Below are 20,963 nucleotides of genomic sequence, written 5' to 3' on the forward strand. Positions count from 1 at the left end.
TCTACTGTTATATACACTCACTATTTTCAAGTATGAACATTTGAAAAAAAAAAAGTACAATAGCTGGAGCAGAACAAAACTTGGCAACTACGCATGATACCTTATTTAATTTTTTTCACACCCAGGGCTTCATTTTCCACTCTTTCAAGTTTTATAGTCAATTCAACCTATACGATATGAATGCAAATATTTAGGGTAAGTGCAATATAACATCTGCAGCTGGCCCCTATCAACTGACTCAAACTCACAGGGCTCAGGCTATGGAGCTGTAAAATTGCAGTGTACATATTCGGGCTGGAGCCCAGACTCCAGACCCAAACGTCTACACTGCAATTTTATAGCCCACAGACCAAGCCCCATATCAGCTGACAGAGGCCAGCTGTGGGTGTTTTATTGCACTGTAGACATATCCTTAAAGTACTTTAATTATACATGTTACAATGTGCTCCAGCTATAATGAAATAAGAACCAACCATTGTTATGGTTATATGCATAAGGGACCTGAGCGAAGTTGGAGAGTTTAACCTTTATGTTTAGAATTCCCCAAATTCTGATTGCTCAGTTTATGAACCATAAAGTTGTATTAACCGTAAGTATCAGCATACAAACAGTATCAAATTCCAATGCCGATTGGAAACTAAAAGAAACACAAATCTAGACCAAACTATATTAGAAAAAACTGCTTCATATCAGTGCTAATATCAATGGATTTAAACAAAATGAAAAGTCTGAGAAAGGAAATGATTACCCATCCTCTACTGATCAGTTATGACAGAGGTCAGAAAACCCTCAAGGAGCAATATTTCCAAAGTTCAGCATAACAGCTTGATTTGAGACTTGAAAGGTGGATTCTGTAGCTCAGCAAATAGGTTTGTTTGGCTGTCCATGATACAATCAGAGCGGATACAGTAGAAGACAAAAATTAGAGAATATATTTATTTATTAGTGAAGAGGTTTTCTCCTGTTTTCTTGTTTGCAAAATAACTTAGTCTATTTCAGATCATTCCATTAAAAACTAGGTGGAGTAAATGAAGTTTCCCTTACTCTCCCACACTTTTATAGCAATGGAGCAAATGCATTACAAATCAGAATTCAAGCTCTCACTTGGAAGTGAGAAAGAATCTAATAAGATATTCGGGGTTCATTCCCCATCCTGCTAAATACTCCTGCATAATCCCAATTAATATCAACAGCGATGGCATGGGGTGTATGTACCTCAGGCTGGCCGGGCAGCCAAGGGATTAATGCAGGAACTTTCAGCCAAGGCTTATTGGCAGCCTTACAGCAGCTGGGAGAATAAAACATCTGAGAAGCATAGGGGCGGGGCCGCTGCCAGAGGAGCAAGCAGACTGGAAATGGAAACATGGGCCAGCAACCAGAGAAGGCATGACCAGATCTAAAGGCTAGAGAAGCCAACAGAAACCAAGGTAGGTAGGAAGGAGCTCAGGGTACACCAGGAGGAGTTGTTGAGGACAGATTCCCCCTGTCTGGTTTAAGGGCCCTGATCTGTAACCAAAAGGAGTGGGGAGCCTGGGTTCCCCTACCAATCCCTCAGGCTTAAAAACTAAAGGGTTTTCCAAATCCTGACAGTACCAAATCCCACAGGAATAAGGGGAAGAGCCCACACACCTCAGCAAGACTAACCCACTTCATAGCCCAGAATTGGACTACCATGCAGACTCAGGCAAAAGGAGCTGACGGACCATCCTGCCAGATCAAGTAAACTCTGTGCAATGCTCTGTCTGACCAAAGGGGGTGCTGTTGCATCAGCACACTGGCTCACAAGTGGTTACATGTGCAAAACCCTCATGTTACAAGTTTCTTGAAGTCATTTGACATGACCTCCCAAATTACTATCAGTCAAGTCTCCTTAGAGTTCAGCTCCCAAATAAAACACAGATGCACACTGTAGACTGGCAAGTTAAAATTAATTTTCCTTTCATGGCAAAGGCAGTTTCCCATGTTTTTCTTTTACTGTCTCTCACACTTAGTACAACACATTCAACTTCTTTTCATTGATTCCCCCCCTCGACACCAACAAAGTTTTGCATTTACTTTAAAGTAAGGTTGATCCACTCAATAAAGAACAATTAAAGATATGTTTTTATAATCCCATGATTTTACCTTCGCAGAGCACCAAAGTAACCAGTGCAATCTAGTCCCCATTATAATAGCCACAGTCCAATTGGATAATAAAGTCAGGCCACCACTTCTATTCCGGAAATATTTCTAGTCTTCATTTACACAACTCTGGTATTTTTCAAAATGAGAATGATAAATAAGCACTCTGGGATGGCATTGGAAAGTGACACAGAGCTGTGACTACCTGTAATTTTTTTTTTTACTAGCTATCCTACATTTCTACTCATGTCAGACAGTGAAAAGAAACCACAGTAGCAGGTGTCACAAGATTTTCACCTTACTTCTTGATTTCAAAAAACCTCTCTCAACCACTTGCTTATTTCACTGCTACCATTACAAACATACCCCACACTTTCATAAATACATTTTCCTTCAAACTAAACTACATGTTCCATGTAGACCTTAGTTCAAAAAATGAAACTTATTTTGTCAATGGAAATAATATTTAAACTATTTCCTGCCAACACCAGAGCAAGATTTTTATTTTATTTTTTCTACCAACAGGATTTTAAAACATACTCTCTCTCTCTCACTCTATAGTTTTGAACAGATTTCTCAGTAAAAAGCATAAAGAATTTAGTAGGTTTTGTAAAAGAATTAGTAATAATTATTCAGTCTCAGTCAAAGTAGATTGAACAACTTCCACATCAAAAAGAATCATTATGAACTGTGTCAGATGCCCAAATTTCACACTGCTCACGTTAAACATATTTGCTTTATTGACGTTTTCCTACAAAGCTATTTATGGACATGAGTTCTCATTTTATGACATGCTCGGCAGAAAATATACTTGTGAAAGAATATTACACTTGACATTTAATTTTGAAACAACAGTTGGCTTCCCAGTGGGAGTTTTGCCTGAGTAAGAAGTGCTGAATAGGGCTCTTGAATATTAAATTCACCACAGATATTTTTCAAGGGAGGACACGAATTTTGAAGTGTAAAGGCTACCCAAGCAATTCCCTTGTTTCTAAGGTAAAGTGCTGCTTGGTAACAATACAAGGAAGCATAGTAATGATATATCTTATTGTTTTCAAATATCCTATGCAATTAGGAAGCTAATTTTATTTTTAGGAAATTAGGTCAACTGCTAGAGTGCCAGTTGTTTAAGGTAAAAGAATGAAATAGTGGGATGATTTATTATACATACCTCCTGTTGCAGCTCTTCCCATTGAGTATTGAATTTCTCCAGTTTCTCAGTGATCAATTCATCCAAGACTCCACCATCAGTTAAAGTCTGTGCCAGCTCCCGAATCTGATTGCGGTTATCTTCTGGATGTCGCATTAAGCTTTCCAAAGACTAAAAAAAAAAAAAAAAAAAAGATCATGATTTGTTCTCCTTTTTCTCAGACCAGCTGAAAAAGTCTGAAGAGCACTCATCTCTCATTCACGTGTAAGAGAGAAACCCTCCATCGTAGACACCATTGAAGCGCAGACATCAGATCAAAGTATCAAACAATTTCATATTTATGCCACAAAGTACTCTTCACTATGCATTACTTAAATCATGCTTTTGCAACTAATGCCTCAAGTCTAGCAAAGTACTTAACCTTAAAGTTGCTTAAATTTAAACATGAATAATGCCGACTTATTCTCTGCATCCAAGTAGGACAATAGCTCATGCCAACATGCCCATACCTCTTGGTGAAAAAATGTCTATTGAAATAGAAAATCAAAATTATATAAATAAAATCATAGCATCCTCCCTGCAGCTGGCCGGATCAGCTGACCCGAGGTTGTGGAGCTTGGCTCCAGGCTGAAAGATTGCTGTGTAGATCCCGTGAGGGTGGAGGGTCCTAAAGCTAGGGCTCCAGCCTGAGCCCATATGATTACACAGCACTTTTTAGCCCCACTGCCCAAACCACGTGAGCTCAAGTTAACTGACCTGGACCAGCCATGGCTATGCGGCAGGGCTTTTATCCTCATGTAGACAAACCAAAACATAATTCATAGCTAGCCCATTGCCTTCATACATAATGAATAAAGACTGAAAGGACCAGACCCTATGGATAAAATACAGACCCCACTAAAATCATTGATGGTTTTGCCATTGACTTCAGTGGGGCCAGGATTTCTAAGAGTTTATGTTCTATCCTCAACAACATACTGAGAAATCAGTATTTTCACATGGGATTACTCTATTCCATTTACATGGTAGTTATCAGCATAAAACATGCACACATATTAAAATCAAATTATGATTTGTTGAATCAAGTAGCACCCTGTGATTTTCAAATAGTCTGTATCTTCCCAAATAGTTATGCAGATTTATGGTTTCTTTCATATGTAATGGAAGGTTTTTCAAAACGTTGTTGGTATAATGCATTATGTGCCTTGATATTTTATATCAGTTAAGCCAGCACTTACATCTAATGCCTCTGAGATCTCTTCTGCACCTCCTTGGATATTTTCAGTTGCCCTGAGTTTCAGCTCCATCTCATTCAACCATTTCTCTTCTGCATCCAAGTAGGACAATAGCTCACGCCAACATGACCATACCTCCTGGTGAAAAAAATGTACATTTAGATAGAAAATCAAAATTATAAAAAAATCGTAGCTGCTTCTTCCTGGCATTAATCCCACCACATAAGGTCTGCCCTCTGAGTCGTCTCCCTCCGAAGTTCTCTGTTGAATCCTATACCCTCTATAATACCACATGCTACATTCTTTCTCCAACCTGAACGAGCAGATCTCAAAATTATTTTTGCACATTTACAGAACCACATTGATATCAATGGGCTCATCACAAGTTTTCCATTTTGTACCTAAATAGTTTCACGCTTCTTTAAAAAACAAACTGATCACGTCATTGTAGATAAAAGCAAAGTCAATCAGACATTTTTCAATCAATACATTCAAAGCACAGTTTGTCCAGAGTTTACTGGCATCTATGAGAGTTTCATGCATGTCTGGAGTGCTTTCAAGTGCCTAGTGCCTTCAACAGAAGGCCAACACAGTAGCAGGTAAGGAGAGTCTAGTGAAAAAAAAGTTGATTTTCATAGAATCCTCACAGTTACTCTGATTTTGAAAATGTCTATATTTTATTTAATCAATATATATTTGTTTCCAATTTTCTTCTAAGCCTTTAAGATGTAAATTTTATTTAAAGATTTATTCTAGAAAAAGTTATATGGGTTAGCAATTTTCTTAAATACCTTACTGAAAACAAATAATAATAATAATAATATGATGTTTCAGAGAAACAACACTTTCATCAGTTTCAACTGAACTATATTTTAGACACAACTTGATTCTAAGCCACATTGAATGCAATTGTTGAGGATTGCCTAGATGCTAGAATTTAAAACGGACTGCTAAAACATAAAATCCCATCTTAATTATGTTATTCTCAGATAAATTTAAAAATCTGCTATTTTAATATCATCTTCAGCTATCTACCTAAACAAAGGCACTGTAAGTAAAACATTCCGAAACTCCATAAACCTGACTATCCTTTCCAAGTTTAAAATCTCTGTGGTAGGTTACTCTCCACTGTGTTTAGCCAGACATTGCCGAATATATAACTGTGCTCCATCAGGATAATTACTGTGATTCTGTGGTTAACGATGTTTACATCAACTTAATACGAGCACAGTTTATTTAGCATGACAGTAGCAATGGGGACAAAGATAAGAGTTTATCATCTGCTAATCCATCTGAGTAGTTATAATATTAAAGACCAACAAAACAGCTGACCTCCAGAGTTTTGCACTTTCCATTTAGCCTGCTGCAGAGCCGCTGGTAGTTTGTAATTAATATGTCAAGTTCCTTTTCTAAGGCCTCATGAGCTGCAGGTGGAGCTCTTGCTATAAAATTATTCACAGAGTCTGTGAGTAGCTTCACCTTCACCTCTTTCTGTGTGGCCTCCTCTTTTGCTCTCTGCAAAACAGAAGTAAATGATGGTCATGACTTTGGTCATGAGTTGTGGAGAAGAAAGCAGAGTTCAAATAACTGCATCAAGATTCTCCATAGGTTGAAAGAAAGAAGAATCAAGGATGTAATTCCCAACCATCCTGATATCATCTTTGATAGTGCAATGAAAATGGATTCATCTTGTTTTCATTTTAGAGGCAACATACAAGTTTATCATGAACAACAAATAAATGTGTTACACAATATAGAACTACTGAATCTTTTGGAGCAGTGAGAAAACAAAATTTCAATAATATACTTGCTGAGAAAATGCTTCAGGCATCAATGCCGCAATACTTCGAATTACAGATTGAAACATATTTTGTGTTACTTCCAAATAAATTCAATTAACCATCTTTAACAGAGCACAGTCAGCTGGGGAGATTTAAAAAAAAAATCAATTTTCTGTCTAGGACTCCAGTGATGTCACAGCTGATTTTCAAATTTAAGCTTCAGCGTGAGCATTCTTTGGATTGTCCCATCCATCCCCAGAATCAGCTGAGGAGGTAGGGAGAGAATCCCTCACGCAATAGCACTGCCTGGAGTAACAGCGAAGCATGGAAGGCTTGAGGTGTGAACATGGCTTGGTTTAGGAGGAAGATGCAGTAAGAAGTGAGCAGCAATCCCAGTGAGAAAGGTCAAAGAAAAGTAAATGTTAGGCAATCACAGAGGACCACAGTTTAATAGGAAATTTTAAAAATAATTAAACCACATTTAACCACCAGGCTGCTCTCATTGTTAGCCTACATAATCACAACAACTAATTACTTTTACCCTCACCTGTGCTCTCTTTCTCTCCTACTGCTTGTTACGCTCATTAGTTATGAGTTGACTTTCATTAGATTGAAGCTCCTTAGTGCAGGTAAGGTCTCTCCTTAGGGGCTTATAAAACACCCAGCAGAACGGGGTCCTGATTGTGACTGGTACTTTTAGACATTACTGTGCCATTGCTAAAAATACTAAGGTAATGTTTATTTACATTGTACCATTAGTGTGCTGGATCCTTTACAGATATGTAAGACAACAGTTCCCTGCCCCAAAATGTCTCCTGATTGAGGTACTGATCCTGCAAAGACTTAAGCATGTGCTTAACAGTAAGCGTGTGATAAGTCTCAGTGGAGTCTTGAAACTACTCACATGTTCAAAGCTAAACACCCGCATAATTCTTTTCAGGACTGGGACCTATGGGCTCAGTTGTACCCTATTGGAGTAGTATAGATCTGCACCACCTCAGTGGGAGGTTCAAGAGGAACTCCTCCTGGAGCGTCTCAGCACAAAAGGAGGAACGTATCTCCTACAACATCCTTTCAGGAGGTTTTGGATGCTTCCCCCAATGCTCTGGGCCCCCTCCATGTGCCAATGGATAGGTCAGGTGGGAGTATACCTTTCCTTCCTACCTGCCTCTCCTTTGAGCCATGTTAGGCTGGGGAATATCTTTTTGCCCAGTAATGTGGAAGTACTGTCAGGGTAAGTACAAGTCTTGTTCGTTAGAATTTGTATTCACGATATGATCAAAGTCAGGGAGGGAATGGCAATTATTCAAGTCTGTTTATATCTAGTCAAAAATTGCATGTTTTGTGTGCGCAGACTTCAGTAATGGTATTTTATTCTCTTATAATTGTATGAAGTATTATGCTAGGCCAAAAACTGTGTCTTCATTTCACTGGGAAACTGACCCATTAGGAAATTTTACATAATTTTTCTTACCACACCTGTTTCAATGGATAGTATATCGTTAAAGTGCCATGGACTATTGTAATATAGATATTTCCACACATTAATTATGACCCAATAGGATATGCTGACTTTTAATATTGGGTTACATTTCATTCACGGCAAACCACTGTTGTCCCATTTTGATTTCTTTAGGAATTTACATGGTTTCTTTTCGATCAGCTGGTAAAGAAAAACTCTTCTGCTACAGGGGTACATGCTTCGAAACTTCCATAAAACCCTCTGCATAACAAAGAGATTTTTTTTAAGGCCAGAGAGACCATTATGATTATCTCTTGCATAACCCACACCATAAATTTCTGCATCAAGCCCATGTCTTGCAGTTGATCTAGAGTATACACTAATAAATCATAAATGCACAACACCTGCATTCAATTCCTAATTGATAGTCTCTCTCTATTTAATGTAATAGTTAAACAATCAAACCAATTTCACCTTGATTTATCAAGTAATTATCTAGTGGTTAACTACTGCTAACAACTGATTCTTCAGAAATTATTGCTTAATTAAATTAATGCTCAGACTGCAAAGAATCTGAAATCCAATAAAGCAATGGGAAAAAAACAAACATACCCAAACCCTGTAGCAACAGAGTACTGTGAAGATTTAAATATCTTTCAACAGACTCTAAATTGAAACAAATTACTTTAAGCCACCTATCACTTCAAATTTCAGATTTTCAAACTAGATATAAAAAGCAACTCTTTTAAATGAGCAAACAGATTGTGTGCAGCGATGGCTTCAAAAAAGAGCTTCAGACATAAATTAAACAATTCAGTCTGCCTTTTACCTTCAGTTCCTCAACCGCTTTCTGTAATTCATCTGGTGTTTTATACTCAAAATCCCTCTCCAGGTATTCTTCTTCAGCTTGTGTTATCCATTCATGCATCTCTGACAAATCCTTTCGAAGACTAACAGTCTTATCCAAACCACCTTTTAGTGCTGCCTTCTTAGCATAGGCCTTTAAGAAAGAAGCATGAAATGGTATTTGATATAAGAGTCTACTGCACAAAAATAAAGGTCATCATCATTGTAAAAAGTAAAAACTACAGATGCTAACACTGAATCAAATAAATATTGATTTTTTTAAAAAAAGTTGAAGCCTAGCAAGTATCTATTTTGAGTCACAAGGCACACAAAGTTGCATCTCGTTTAGCAGCAGCCCCATAACAGATAACACACAAAGTTGCATCTTGTTTAGCAGCAGCCCCAGAACAGATAACATTTCAAGTGGCCACATAAGATTTATAAAAGAGTACATGATTGCCCTCTGGCAATTCTCCCTTATCTACAAAGGTGTAGGTCACACTGCATGCATATGTGGTAATCTTAGCTGATTTTCCTCACATTTTTTTAAAAAAATGCCTGCAGTTTGAAATGCTTTTTATACGCACTTCTTGTATGTATTTAATAGCTATCATTGAAGTTACTATGTTAAGAATGCCCATTGGCAATGTATACTTTGATCATCATCAGCATAGTTGATAGAATAGCATGCAAGCCATAAAAAATAAAATAAAAAACCCCAATCATCCACAAGTTTTATCATCAAGAATTTAGAGGCTTTTTCCCCCTGCAGAATTTTAACTGGAATTTCTGTAAGCAAGCAGTACATGAGATATTAAAGAAAGCAGATCTTTAAAACAAGTTCTACATGCATCAATATTGCACAATAAAAACAAACAACTAAAAGCTCCAAGGCAGGTTAGTGAAAGGGACCTCTTTGAGAAAGGACTGTGGAACTGGGCCAAGTAAGTGCTTTCCAAACTTCAAAGAAGCATACTAATACAGCAGTAACTTGTTAACCCAACAGATATAATTAAACTATTCTGCAACAGCAAAGCCACTTACAAAATCCATGCCTCAATTTCTCCCTCTATAAAATGGGGATAAACATACATTTCTGCTTTTGTAAAGATTTTCTGCTGAAAAATCTCTAAACAGAGAGGGCAAAGTATTATTTTGTTAATCTGTCTCAGATATTTATCCATGCAATGGAAAGCTTTAAACTGTTCACTTTAAATAGCTCTTTCTCTAAACCTCTGAATGGAGTTATATTTTGCAAGGGTAAGCACTGAGTTCTTTGAACTGGACTCCTTCTGTAGAGCATGGTGGTAGTACAGTTTGTCAACAGAATGTTTAGTGAAATATACCTCAAGTTTAAATCTGTTGCGTAACATACCTTACTTTCTTGGTTAAATATGGCTAAGAGTAAGTAGAACATGGACATTCAGTTCATCAAGTTGAAGGTTTATTTTTTATGGCAGAGACATCAAATTCACCAGACAATTTTTTTTGTTTCATTCTCAGCATAAAAGGCAAGAAGTGCCCAGTGACAGAGGTGATGGAAAGGCATTGCATGGTTCACTCTCAGCAGCATGGGTAAGTGAAGTATGACAAGTGGTAATACTTGGCCAGAATCTAATTTTAAAACCTAAGGTATTTTGGTTTGTGTTAATTTAAACTACAGTTAAAAGTGTATGTATGGAAATCTGTAGAGTTTTCAGTCCCCATTCAGAATGCATAACACTGAAAAACAATCTTGGGCTGGTTACTAACCATAGTCACATTATTTTTCAAATTCTTTTTTTTTTTAATATATATAAAAGCAATTTGAGAGAGAGAGAGAGATCCATGGACAAGCTTTTGCGTTTCTTGGAGGATCAAAAATATCTCAGGGTGGTGCTCAGGGCACGTTACCAGAGCGTGCGCTCTGTAAAGCTGAACAGTTCTGCCATTAGAAAAGGAGTACTTGTGGCACCTTAGAGACTAACAAATTTATTCGAGCATAAGCTTTCGTGAGCTACAGCTCACTTCATCAGATGCATTCAGTGGAAAACACAGTGGGGAGATTTATATACACAGAGAATATGAAACAATGGATGTTACCATGTATGGTAATCACTGTAACCAGAGTTTCAGAGTAACAGCCGTGTTAGTCTGTATTCGCAAAAAGAAAAGGAGTACTTGTGGCACCTTAGAGACTAACCAATTTATTTGAGCATGAGCTTTCGTGAGTGATCACTTAAGGTGAGCTATTACCAGCAGGAGAGCAGGGAGGAAAAAAACCTTTTGTAGTGATAATCAAGGTGGGCCTTTTCCAGCAGTTGACAAGAACGTCTGAGGAACAGTGGGGGGGGGGGGGGGAGAGATAAACATGGGGAAATAGTTTTACTTTGTGTAATGACCCATCCACTCCCAGTCTGTATTCAAGCCTAAGTTAATTGTATCCAGTTTGCAAATGAATTCCAATTCAGCAGTCTCTTGTTGGAGTCTGTTTTTGAAGTTTTTTTGTTGAAGTATTACCACTTTTAGGTCTGTAATCGAGTGACCAGAGAGATTGAAGTGTTCTCTGACTGGTTTTTGATTGTTATAAATCTTGACGTCTGATTTGTGTCCATTTATTCTTTTATGTAGAGGCTGTTCAGTTTGACCAATGTACATGGCAGAGGGGCATTGCTGACACATATCACATTGGTAGATGTGCAGGTGAACGAGCCTCTGATAGTGTGGCTGATGTTATTAGGCCCTGTGATGGTGTCCCCTGAATAGATATGTGGACACAGTTGGCAACGGGCTTTGTTGCAAGGATAGGTTCCTGGGTTAGTGGTTCTGTTGTGTGGTTGCTGGTGAGTATTTGCTTCAGGTTGGGGGGCTGTCTGTAAGCAAGGACTGGCCTGTCTTCCAAGATCTGTGAGAGTGATGGGTCGTCCTTCAGGATAGGTTGTAGATCTTTGATGATGCGTTGGAGAGGTATTAGTTGAGGGCTGAAGGTGATGGCTAGTGGTGTTCTGTTATTTTCTTTGTTGGGCCTGTCCTGTAGCAGGTGACTTCTGGGTACTCTTCTGGCTCTGTCAATCTGTTTCTTCACTTCAGCAGCAGGTGGGTATTGTAGTTGTAAGAATGCTTGATAGAGATCTTGTAGGTGTTTGTTTCTGTCTGAGGGGTTGGAGCAAATGCAGTTGTATCGTAGAGCTTGGCTGTAGACAATGGATCGTGTGGTGTGGTCTGGGTGAAAGCTGGAGGCATGTAGGTAGGAATAGCAGTCAGTAGGTTTCTGGTATAGGGTGGTGTTTATGTGACCATCACTTATTAGCACCGTAATGTCCAGGAAGTGGACCTCTTGTGTGGATTGGTCCAGGCTGAGATTGATGGTGGGATGGAAATTGTTGAAATCATGGTGGAATTCCTCAAGGGCTTCTTTTCCATGGATCCAGATGATGAAGATGTCAACAATGTAGCACAAGTAGAGTAGGGGCATTAGGGGACGAGAGCTGAGGAAGCATTGTTCTAAGTCAGCCATAAAAATGTTGGCATACTGTGGGGCCATGCGGGTACCCATAGCAGTGCCGCTGATTTGAAGGTATACATTGTCCCCAAATGTGAAATAGTTATGGGTGAGGACAAAGTCACAAAGTTCAGCCACCAGGTTTGCCGTGACATTATTGGGGATACTTTTCCTGACGGCTTGTAGTCCATCTTTGTGTGGAATGTTGGTGTAGAGGGCTTCTACATCCATAGTGACCAGGATGGTGTTTTCAGGAAGATCACTGATGGATTGTAGTTTCCTCAGGAAGTCAGTGGTGTCCCAAAGATAGCTGGGAGTGCTGGTAGCGTAGGACCTGAAGAGGGAATCTACATCGCCAGACAATCCTGCTGTCAGGGTGCCAATACCTCTATGTATATAAATCTCCCCACTGAATTTTCCACTGAATGCATCCAATGAAGTGAGCTATAGCTCACGAAAGCTTATGCTCAAATAAATTTGTTAGTCTCTAAGGTGCCACAAGTACCCCTTTTCTTTTTGCGAATACAGTCTAACACGGCTGCTACTCTGAAACCAGTTCTGCCACTGTAAGTAAGAAGAAAGCAATGCTCTTGATCTGTCAAGAGATGCTAAAGTGGATTCATTAAATTTCTGTAAGGAAGAATGGATCATCTTTAATATTTTTCTTTAGTTTTCTTTATATAAGACATTCCAAAGTAAAGAAAGCGTGCTTTTTTCAGTTTGCGGGAATGGATCCGGATTGGTCAATCCAAATAGAATGATTTATAATGAACTAAATATAGAGATCCCTTTTTAAAAATTGCCAATGTTAAGATAAACAAAAAAGTACAAAACAATCATTGTATTTCTGTGTTTTAAGAAAGTTTTAGAAAACTTCAAACCCTCTTGAGGTCAACAGTTTTAATATGTAAACATGGGGACTTGTTTGATAGAGCACACAAACAAAAAAAGCTTAAAATAACCCAGATTTAACAGGACTAAAGATAAAACAAGTGAAACATTAGAAGAATACCTATTATACAATACTAAACACTGTAAAGGATTATCTCTACTATGTAATGCCATTAGCAGTCATATTATACAAAGTGGTAACTTTACACTGACCACTGCTAGCTGTTTAATGTGTTTTCTTTATGGGTAAATATCACTGGTTCACCATCAACACTGTAAAAATAAAACACTTATCCTTTCAGGTCAATACTGCATACCACCTGTCCTTTACATTTGTGGGCACTTGTGACACTAATTTAAATGGATGGGTAGTTATAATTCTAAGTTACTGAACTCTGAATACTAGAAGGACTTGATCTTGAGAATTACTAGTCAGTATAATAAAATATCAGAAGAAAAAAAAGAAAGTTTTTAATAAAAACTACCCAGTGCAGAAGTTTAGATGTTGGCAGATGGAAATCTTTTTTTCAAAATAAGTGTATATCATAAAGAGCTAATTTTACATCAGCAATAAGATGTACAGCTAGACTAAATTGCATAGTTTAAGATATTTGCTTTGCACATATTTCTACATGCTAGATAAACTTTGTATAATGGAAGGTTAATGAGCAAAAATGTCTAGATTCTCTCTCACATTGACTGGCTATGCATAGAGGGGGAGGAATTATGTCAATGAGAAATCTGAAAGTTAATTAAAAGAGAACCAGTCACAGCAAGAGAGTCAGTACCTGTTGGCAAATGTGTTCCCACTGAGCATTGAGTTCTTTTAGTTCTGTCTGTATTCTGGAAGCAAATTTGGGCTCTGCCTCATTCTTCATTTTCTTCCCAACCTCATTAATACTGTTCAAACTGGGCTGGATTGTCTGGATATCATTTACTAAGGCCTAAAGGAATAGTAAAAGGTTTATGAAAACAACACATGCAGATACTGTTACAGATATGCCATTTCTATAAAACTGTCCAATAAAGTAAGTGCATAAAATATTCTGCTACTATGTGTGTGTTTGGTCCAGATCCCTGTTGAAATGACCACAATTAATAGAGAATATTATGCAAAATACAGAGTAGAGGGAAGAACAGTCTTAAAATGAGTTTATAGGATTAGCTTTTCTATGCAAGATAAAAAAGAATTAATAACATTTATACAGAATTATAATATGGCATAATGTTTAAGAGGCATGGGGCTCAATTCTTCAGTATTATTCGGTGTTTTTGCATCATTCTGGTGCTATAAATGGTTTGTAAAGCCATCTTCCTTGACTATCACAGGAATTATCCCTCTGTGGGTGGCTGTATGCTACCCATCTTACATCCTCCTGGGGAGGCTTGAGTGATACTCTGGCAATTCCCAGCTGCTGGATCTGCCCATGGGGGTATAGTCATTTGGATGCAAATTAGATCAGCCCTAGGCTGTTGTAATTTGCACAAGAGACCAGCTCAGCCTCTAACCAGCTCTAATTCAGATTTCACTGAAATCAATGGAAGTTTTATATTATCACTTGATAGGATTTGTAGTGGCATACCATAAAATGGCATAAAGTTACTTTTTCCATCCCTATCTGTTTCTTCATGAAGCAGAGCCGAGTCTCAATAGAGAAGTGGGACTAAGGTTTCTTCTCCCAAAACTGTACAAACTAAATTGAACAAAGCATAAAGTACAACAAAAGTAAAGTGCTTTATGTTTAAAGCAAATAAAAACGGAGTCATGTAGAGGAATCAAATCATACTGATTATTTTCAATCATGGGATCTGGTAGGATAAGTGAGGAATAGACTGCATAGGAAAGAAAGTCAATAGTGACAATAAGGCAAAGGAAATAGGTTTTGAGGGGACCTTTGAAGAAAGAAAACAAGGATGTTTTGTCTTTTTAAGAAGGGCAGTGAGCCAAGTGAAGGGAGCAGTATGAAAACAGGCATGAAGGCAACAGTAGAAAGAAAGAAAGAAAGAAAGAAAGAAAGAAAGAAAGAAAGAAAGAAAGAAAGAAAGAAAGAAAGAAAGAAAGAAAGAAAGAAAGAAAGAAAGAAAGAAAGAAGGTTAGAATAGCAAAGGTAGTGAGTTGAGCATGACAGGAGACTCAGAAGAAACTTAAATGCCAGAATGAGCAGACTGAACTTTATGCAGAAAGAGACAAAAAGCCAGAAAAGAGACTCGTGGGGGAGGGGGAGGACGACACACAGTCATAACGGAAGAAGAAAAAGGTAATTTCAGCTGCTAAATATTGGATAGCTTAAAGAAGGGAGACTTGAGAAGGGATCATTATATGAATGAAGGCTTTTGAAGTGGGAGTGAAGAACAGAAATAGAAGAGGAAGGAACAGATTGCAGAAATGTTATAAAGTGAGAAGTGACAAGATTTGGTCTGAGTCTGAATATTTAATCGAAGATCAGTAAGAATGCCATGAAGGACAGCAAAGCTTCTCACATGATGGATATGAAGTGTTTGACTTCCGAAGGAGTTATTTTTATACACTTGCTACAAATTTAGGCCCCTAGACTCCAGTGGAATTACACTGAATTTACAGCAGTCTAAGAGATACAAATCTGGCTCTCAACTTTGTGTCTCCTGCTTCCATGAAATGAGAAACTACCACAAAATGGCAACAAGAAAAAAAAGTAAATGATATCTTGGGGGCAACGTATGCTCTCACTGTATTATGATTATTATTTATTTTATTTATAGTAGCACTCATTCAAGTGCCAGGTACTTTTTCAAATACTTAAGAAGGGAGCTCCAAGGCGCTCACAATGTTTCAAACTTTCTGGTTTTGTCCAGCCTGGACATACCACAAGGATACAGTATTACAGCATCCATGTTACTCCCTTTGTACATTCAACTTCCTCTTTTTTTTCAGTATTTCCTTCAAAGCCAGGACATTCAGTTTCATATACATTGCATAAACAAAATCAATAGCGATTCAGTTTTAAATGTATTTCTAGGTAGGCAAAGTTTGGGTTGATTCTTCTTCTAAACACTCACCCAGCCACCTACACACAAAAAATCCAGTACACAAGGACTACTTACTGTACACTGTTCAAGCTGTTTTTCCAGCGCTTCTGAGTCACCGAGGGCAGGCCACTCTTCCTTCAGAAAAGCATCCACTTCAGCCATCCATTTCTTCAGGGTTTTAGTGTCATTCTGTTAGTTAAAAACAACAATCTATGGTATGCTACAAGCACTGACTGATGATAATAGAATTCGTCATGACACTATCACTAAACTTCAGCACAAAATAATTCTAAAATTAGGAAGAGGTCACAGCACTATGAACAATGCAAACAAGCAAATACATTGGGGGCGGGGGTTGCCTTTCACCATTTGGCCTGCATTTTGATCATTTTAGTCTTAGCATTTTTTGTTTTCAGGAATAAACAGGTTGGATTTTGTTTCTCTTATTTGTTAATGGTAAGAATACAGAAACCCTTTCCCTCATCCTCTTTTGGAAACAGCAATAAGAAGAATGAGAATACCACCTTCCACTTATATATCACCACTTCTAAAGGTCTCCAACTATTTAAAATTGTCCTTTAATTGCGGTTCACCATCACTTTAAGTTTTCTTAAACACAATAATTGAAAAAAAAGACCATCTTATTTCACTAACTGAGAGGCCACAATGTAGAAAAACTGTCCTTTGAAAAATACAGATGGAGTACTATGTTTACTCCAAGGTTAACTGCAGCGGAGATCGATACAGAGCAGATCTCCACTGCATCTGGAAGCATGCTTCCCAGAATGAGTAGACAGACATGCACTAGCTCTGCTCAAGCTAGGTCACTAAAAAAAGTAGTGTAGCCGGAGTAGTATGGGTGGCAGTTTGGGCAACCCACCTGAGTACAAACTGGCCCAGATCCCCTGGGTAAATACTTAGGCAGCTTTTCCAACCCACCATCTATGCTACCCCGGTAACATTACTATTTTTAGCATGCTAGTTCAAGCAGAGTTAGCATGTGTCTGACTACTTGCAAAGGGAGGCACACTCCTAGCTTCTGTGTAGACACACTCTAAGTGGGTTTCTGAATGTCACACAATGAATCAGTTCCAGAGCTAGGAATAGAGTCTAGGAATCCTGATTCCCAATCCCCTGATCCAACCACTAGGCCATATTTGAACCCTAATTCTAAGACCACATCCTTTAATCAACACTAGCAACTGGGAAAACAGCTGAATATAAAATTCTATCAAAAAACCCCACAAGGGGGCTGGCCTAGCAACCCTATGGCAGCATCACACGGAGAATTCAAGTCCAGCTCTGAGCTCTCAGAATGCAATTATTTTTTTGACTCTCTTCAACAAATACTTGAATCAGTGCTGATGAGCTCTGAAGAGAGCCACATCCAGCCTTCTTTAACCATGGAGAGGTTAAAGTGCTGCAATGCTTAGCCTTTGGGGGTCAGGAAGAAGCTTATGTTATCCCTTTATTAAAGGCTAATGTGTCAGTTAAGGAGGAGCATCATCAAGTTATACAAATGATGAGCTGCTGAATTAACACTCAAATAGTATCACTTTTTTCTTCATAGTATTGCTTTATCAACATCTGTAAAATACACATTCAGCATTATACACAATAATTAATTATTATATTTTTAAGCAGACAGTTCTCATTTAAATAATATTGTGCCCCAAATTTGTTCAAATCACACTCAAATATACATATCGGATAACCCATGAAGAAAATGCTCCAGCTCATTTTTATAGCACCAGGCTACTTTGCAAAATCAATTGAATCAATAAAAATGAATGATATAAAAGCAATGAATACCAAAATTACCAAAAGAGCGAATAAAGTGATTTCTTCTGGACTTTTGTTGTCAGGGAGTAAAAGTAATCCAGAATCATATTTTATTATGAGATTTCAGTATTTTAACATGCATGTATAAACATTTTTCACTAAAGAGAAAAATACCAATTTGAAGATTTCCTTTTGTTAACCAAGGATACAGATATTACTCTTCAAAAACTGTGAAGATCAAATAAATGGATCACATTCTGAAATGAATATGTATTTTATCTGCTATCAGCAGTGATTTGAACATATACCTCTACGATACACTCCATTAGGAAGCAATAGTCAAGAAGCCACCTAAACTAACTAAACACTCAAAGTATACTAGAGGGATATACAAGCAATCAGTTTTATATGAATCATACACTTGTTGCGCAGTGATCCTAGTAATACGGTGAAGGCTAACATAGCAGTAGCCATTATGCGCTCAGAAATAGTGCACATTATATTGTCAAAACTAAGTGTTTTACTGAGAGATGTAATGCTATTTAAGACACCGAGGTCTGTCTTTTTGAAAAAGGCAATGGTATCTTCCTAAACTTCTACACGGAAAGCCAGCGGTTATGAATAAAAAGCCAACTTAAATTTCTTAAGGAAAGGATAGTACCTTAAACTGCGTACTTCCCAATATTTCATTATATTAGCAATGAACACAAACCCAAGTCTTGCTATGACAGCCAACTTTATTATTTTCAGACTCAAAGTGCTTCCAATTAAACCAAATTTAGGATTGTTGGGGTCTTCTGGAGAAGATTAGTTCTTAAATTGCTATGTTGTTGATTATCTATTTATGATGATATTTTTTTTATGGTCAACTCTCCCCTATGGTCAAACAGAATCAGATGAATGAATGCTTTGTTATTTTGCTACTGGGTTTTTCTTTGCAGAAACAGGGATACAAGACCAACCATGACCCTGCTAACAGAACATTTATTCCTGACCAGATGTCTGTACTGGATTAAATAGGAAACAGTGGTCTGAACTCACTCAAAAAAATCCTATTTTGCTATATTCCATAACATAAATGCAACAATCAAATTCTACTTGAAACAAACCAAGGACAGGGACTGAAATATTCATACATTGTAAATGGAGCACTGTATGTAACAACTCACATTGTGCTGGTCAGCCTTGAAAAAGGCTTCAGGGTTACTTTAATTCCCTTGTCTTTTATAAGTATGCAAGTGATCGTTTACATGGAAGGAGGGTAGAATAAAATGTAAAGATACTTCCTGCAGAATATTTTCGGAATTTTGGTGCCTGATTAATCAGAATCAGTTTGAAAATTGTGCTTTAGGATTATATACAAACGGAACAGAAATATATTCAAAATTGAGACATGAATGACATATTATAATATTTGTAGGTCCAGGTTTCCCCTGGTCTTGTTGTTCATTTGGTGAGCACCAACAGTGCATCAGATGACTTGCCAACGAATGTCTACATAAAATCTCTGCCATGAGGAAAACAGTCTAGGGCTCTACTCCTGCAAATTTGTATATAAATAGTTTTACCTATGTGCCTAGTACACTGGGGTCCTGATCCTTGATTAGTGACCTGTAGTAGTTGTTACCACAATAGAAGTAACAGTGATAACAATGACGATGAAAGTAATCCATTGAAATCAAGAAGGTTAGAGTTGCATGGAAAAGTGTTTGAAGGATTACAGCGTTGGGGCGCTGACTTTATTCTCGCTGAAATCAATAGGAGTTTTGTCATTGGTTTTGACACAAGCAAAAACTGGCAAAAGGTAAGAATTCTGGGTGAAATTCTGGACTCATTGAAGTCAATACCAAAGCTTCCATTGATTTCAGTGGGGTGAGGATTTCACTCTTACAATAATCTATCAAATGGATCATCATTGCGTCAGTCAATCAACACCTTAGTACCTGCCAAAGGTTTAGAAGTTTTAAATTTCCTTTATTCTGATTCAAATATCCAGTGCAATACAAGAATCTCACACATGGATTGACCTGAGACTCCTCCCTTCTATCTTGTTTTATTTCAAGAATTAACTTTTACAGAAATATATAAAAATGCATGCATATATAAACATTTAATGTCACAGGACACCAGAAGATGGGTGTGTGTGTGTGAGAGAGAGAGAGAGAACCCCTACTAACCTGAAACTGCTGGAGCTTAGTCATCAGTTCCTCAAGTTTTTGGCAACAGTCTACCAGCTGAGCTGATAACTTCTTCCAGCAACTAACGATCCCCTCAATTTCAGATCGATATTTCTGGCTGACCTCTGCAGGGGCTTTCCTGGACATCTCTTCCACAGTTGTGCTGAGATAGTTTAGACCATTTTGTTGCTCCTGTAGAGAGCTTTGCAAAGCCTGTGATATGAAAAATTAACATTATATTCATTCACTTGGAACATACTGAGCTATTTTGAACACTTTTCCCCCCAGAAGTAGTCAAATATTATTGAGCAAATGACTGAAATTATTAGAAGAATTGTTCAAAGAAAAGAATTAGACACTTTACCATGACCTAAGTAAAATTTTAATCTTATTCAGAAAACAGCTGATTAGAAATACATTCAATTCCTAATTTTAACGGTATAAATACTTGCATAATTTAATTCATTGAGACATTGTATACTCCATTAAATAACGTATTATGTCCCCAATGATTACTATACACTTATCTTCAGAATCAAGGATTGATCAGTACATTGATCAATATATTGATCAGCATGGAGAACAGATATTTTCTGCTTTACATTTCTATATTTTCACTGCCAGTTGCATCCAGTAAAATGCTCTTTAGCCATCGGATAATAAAATAATACTAAAAGTCCACATGCAGAGAAGCTTTATGCCCACTGGCAAAGCTCATCCCACATCTGTCTCTGCTTGGAAATTTAACAGGAGTTGCAGATTGGGATGGAGAGAAGTAAATGTTCTGTATTTTTCATAATACTAGTTTCTAATGCATACATGAAAACATTCATTACAATGAGCTGAATGCCTGCTTAAGTGCTGTAAATATCTCTGAGAACATTTTGTTTCTATGGGAAAATGCAAAAGCTATTCCCCTAAGGTGTTCAGTACCTTAAGTATTTGTTTCAACTGGCAAATACCAACCGTGGTGCTTTTTCAATAACATTCAGAATCCTTTTTGAGATCAGTAAGTAGCCCCTCCCCCCAAC

General features: G+C 37.6%; 1 protein-coding gene across 3 annotated transcripts in view; it reads right to left on the bottom strand.

Annotated features, from left to right (window-relative positions):
- Positions 1–20,963, bottom strand: part of DMD (dystrophin) — a gene marked incomplete at both ends in the record, with an annotated part of 1,846,964 nt that overhangs the window by 1,157,078 nt on the left and 668,923 nt on the right. For all 3 annotated transcript variants that reach the window (XM_084636024.1, XM_084636023.1, XM_084636025.1), the window contains 7 exons: positions 3,293–3,442; positions 4,510–4,644; positions 5,839–6,021; positions 8,579–8,749; positions 13,756–13,911; positions 16,049–16,162; positions 19,933–20,145. In XM_084636024.1, coding sequence (XP_084492150.1) covers positions 3,293–3,442; positions 4,510–4,644; positions 5,839–6,021; positions 8,579–8,749; positions 13,756–13,911; positions 16,049–16,162; positions 19,933–20,145 — 1,122 coding nt within the window. The remainder of the gene's footprint in view (positions 1–3,292; positions 3,443–4,509; positions 4,645–5,838; positions 6,022–8,578; positions 8,750–13,755; positions 13,912–16,048; positions 16,163–19,932; positions 20,146–20,963) is intronic.

The sequence above is a fragment of the Lepidochelys olivacea genome (genome assembly GCF_965140295.1).
Source record: "Lepidochelys olivacea isolate rLepOli2 genome assembly, chromosome: 1".
NCBI lineage: Eukaryota > Metazoa > Chordata > Testudines > Cheloniidae > Lepidochelys > Lepidochelys olivacea.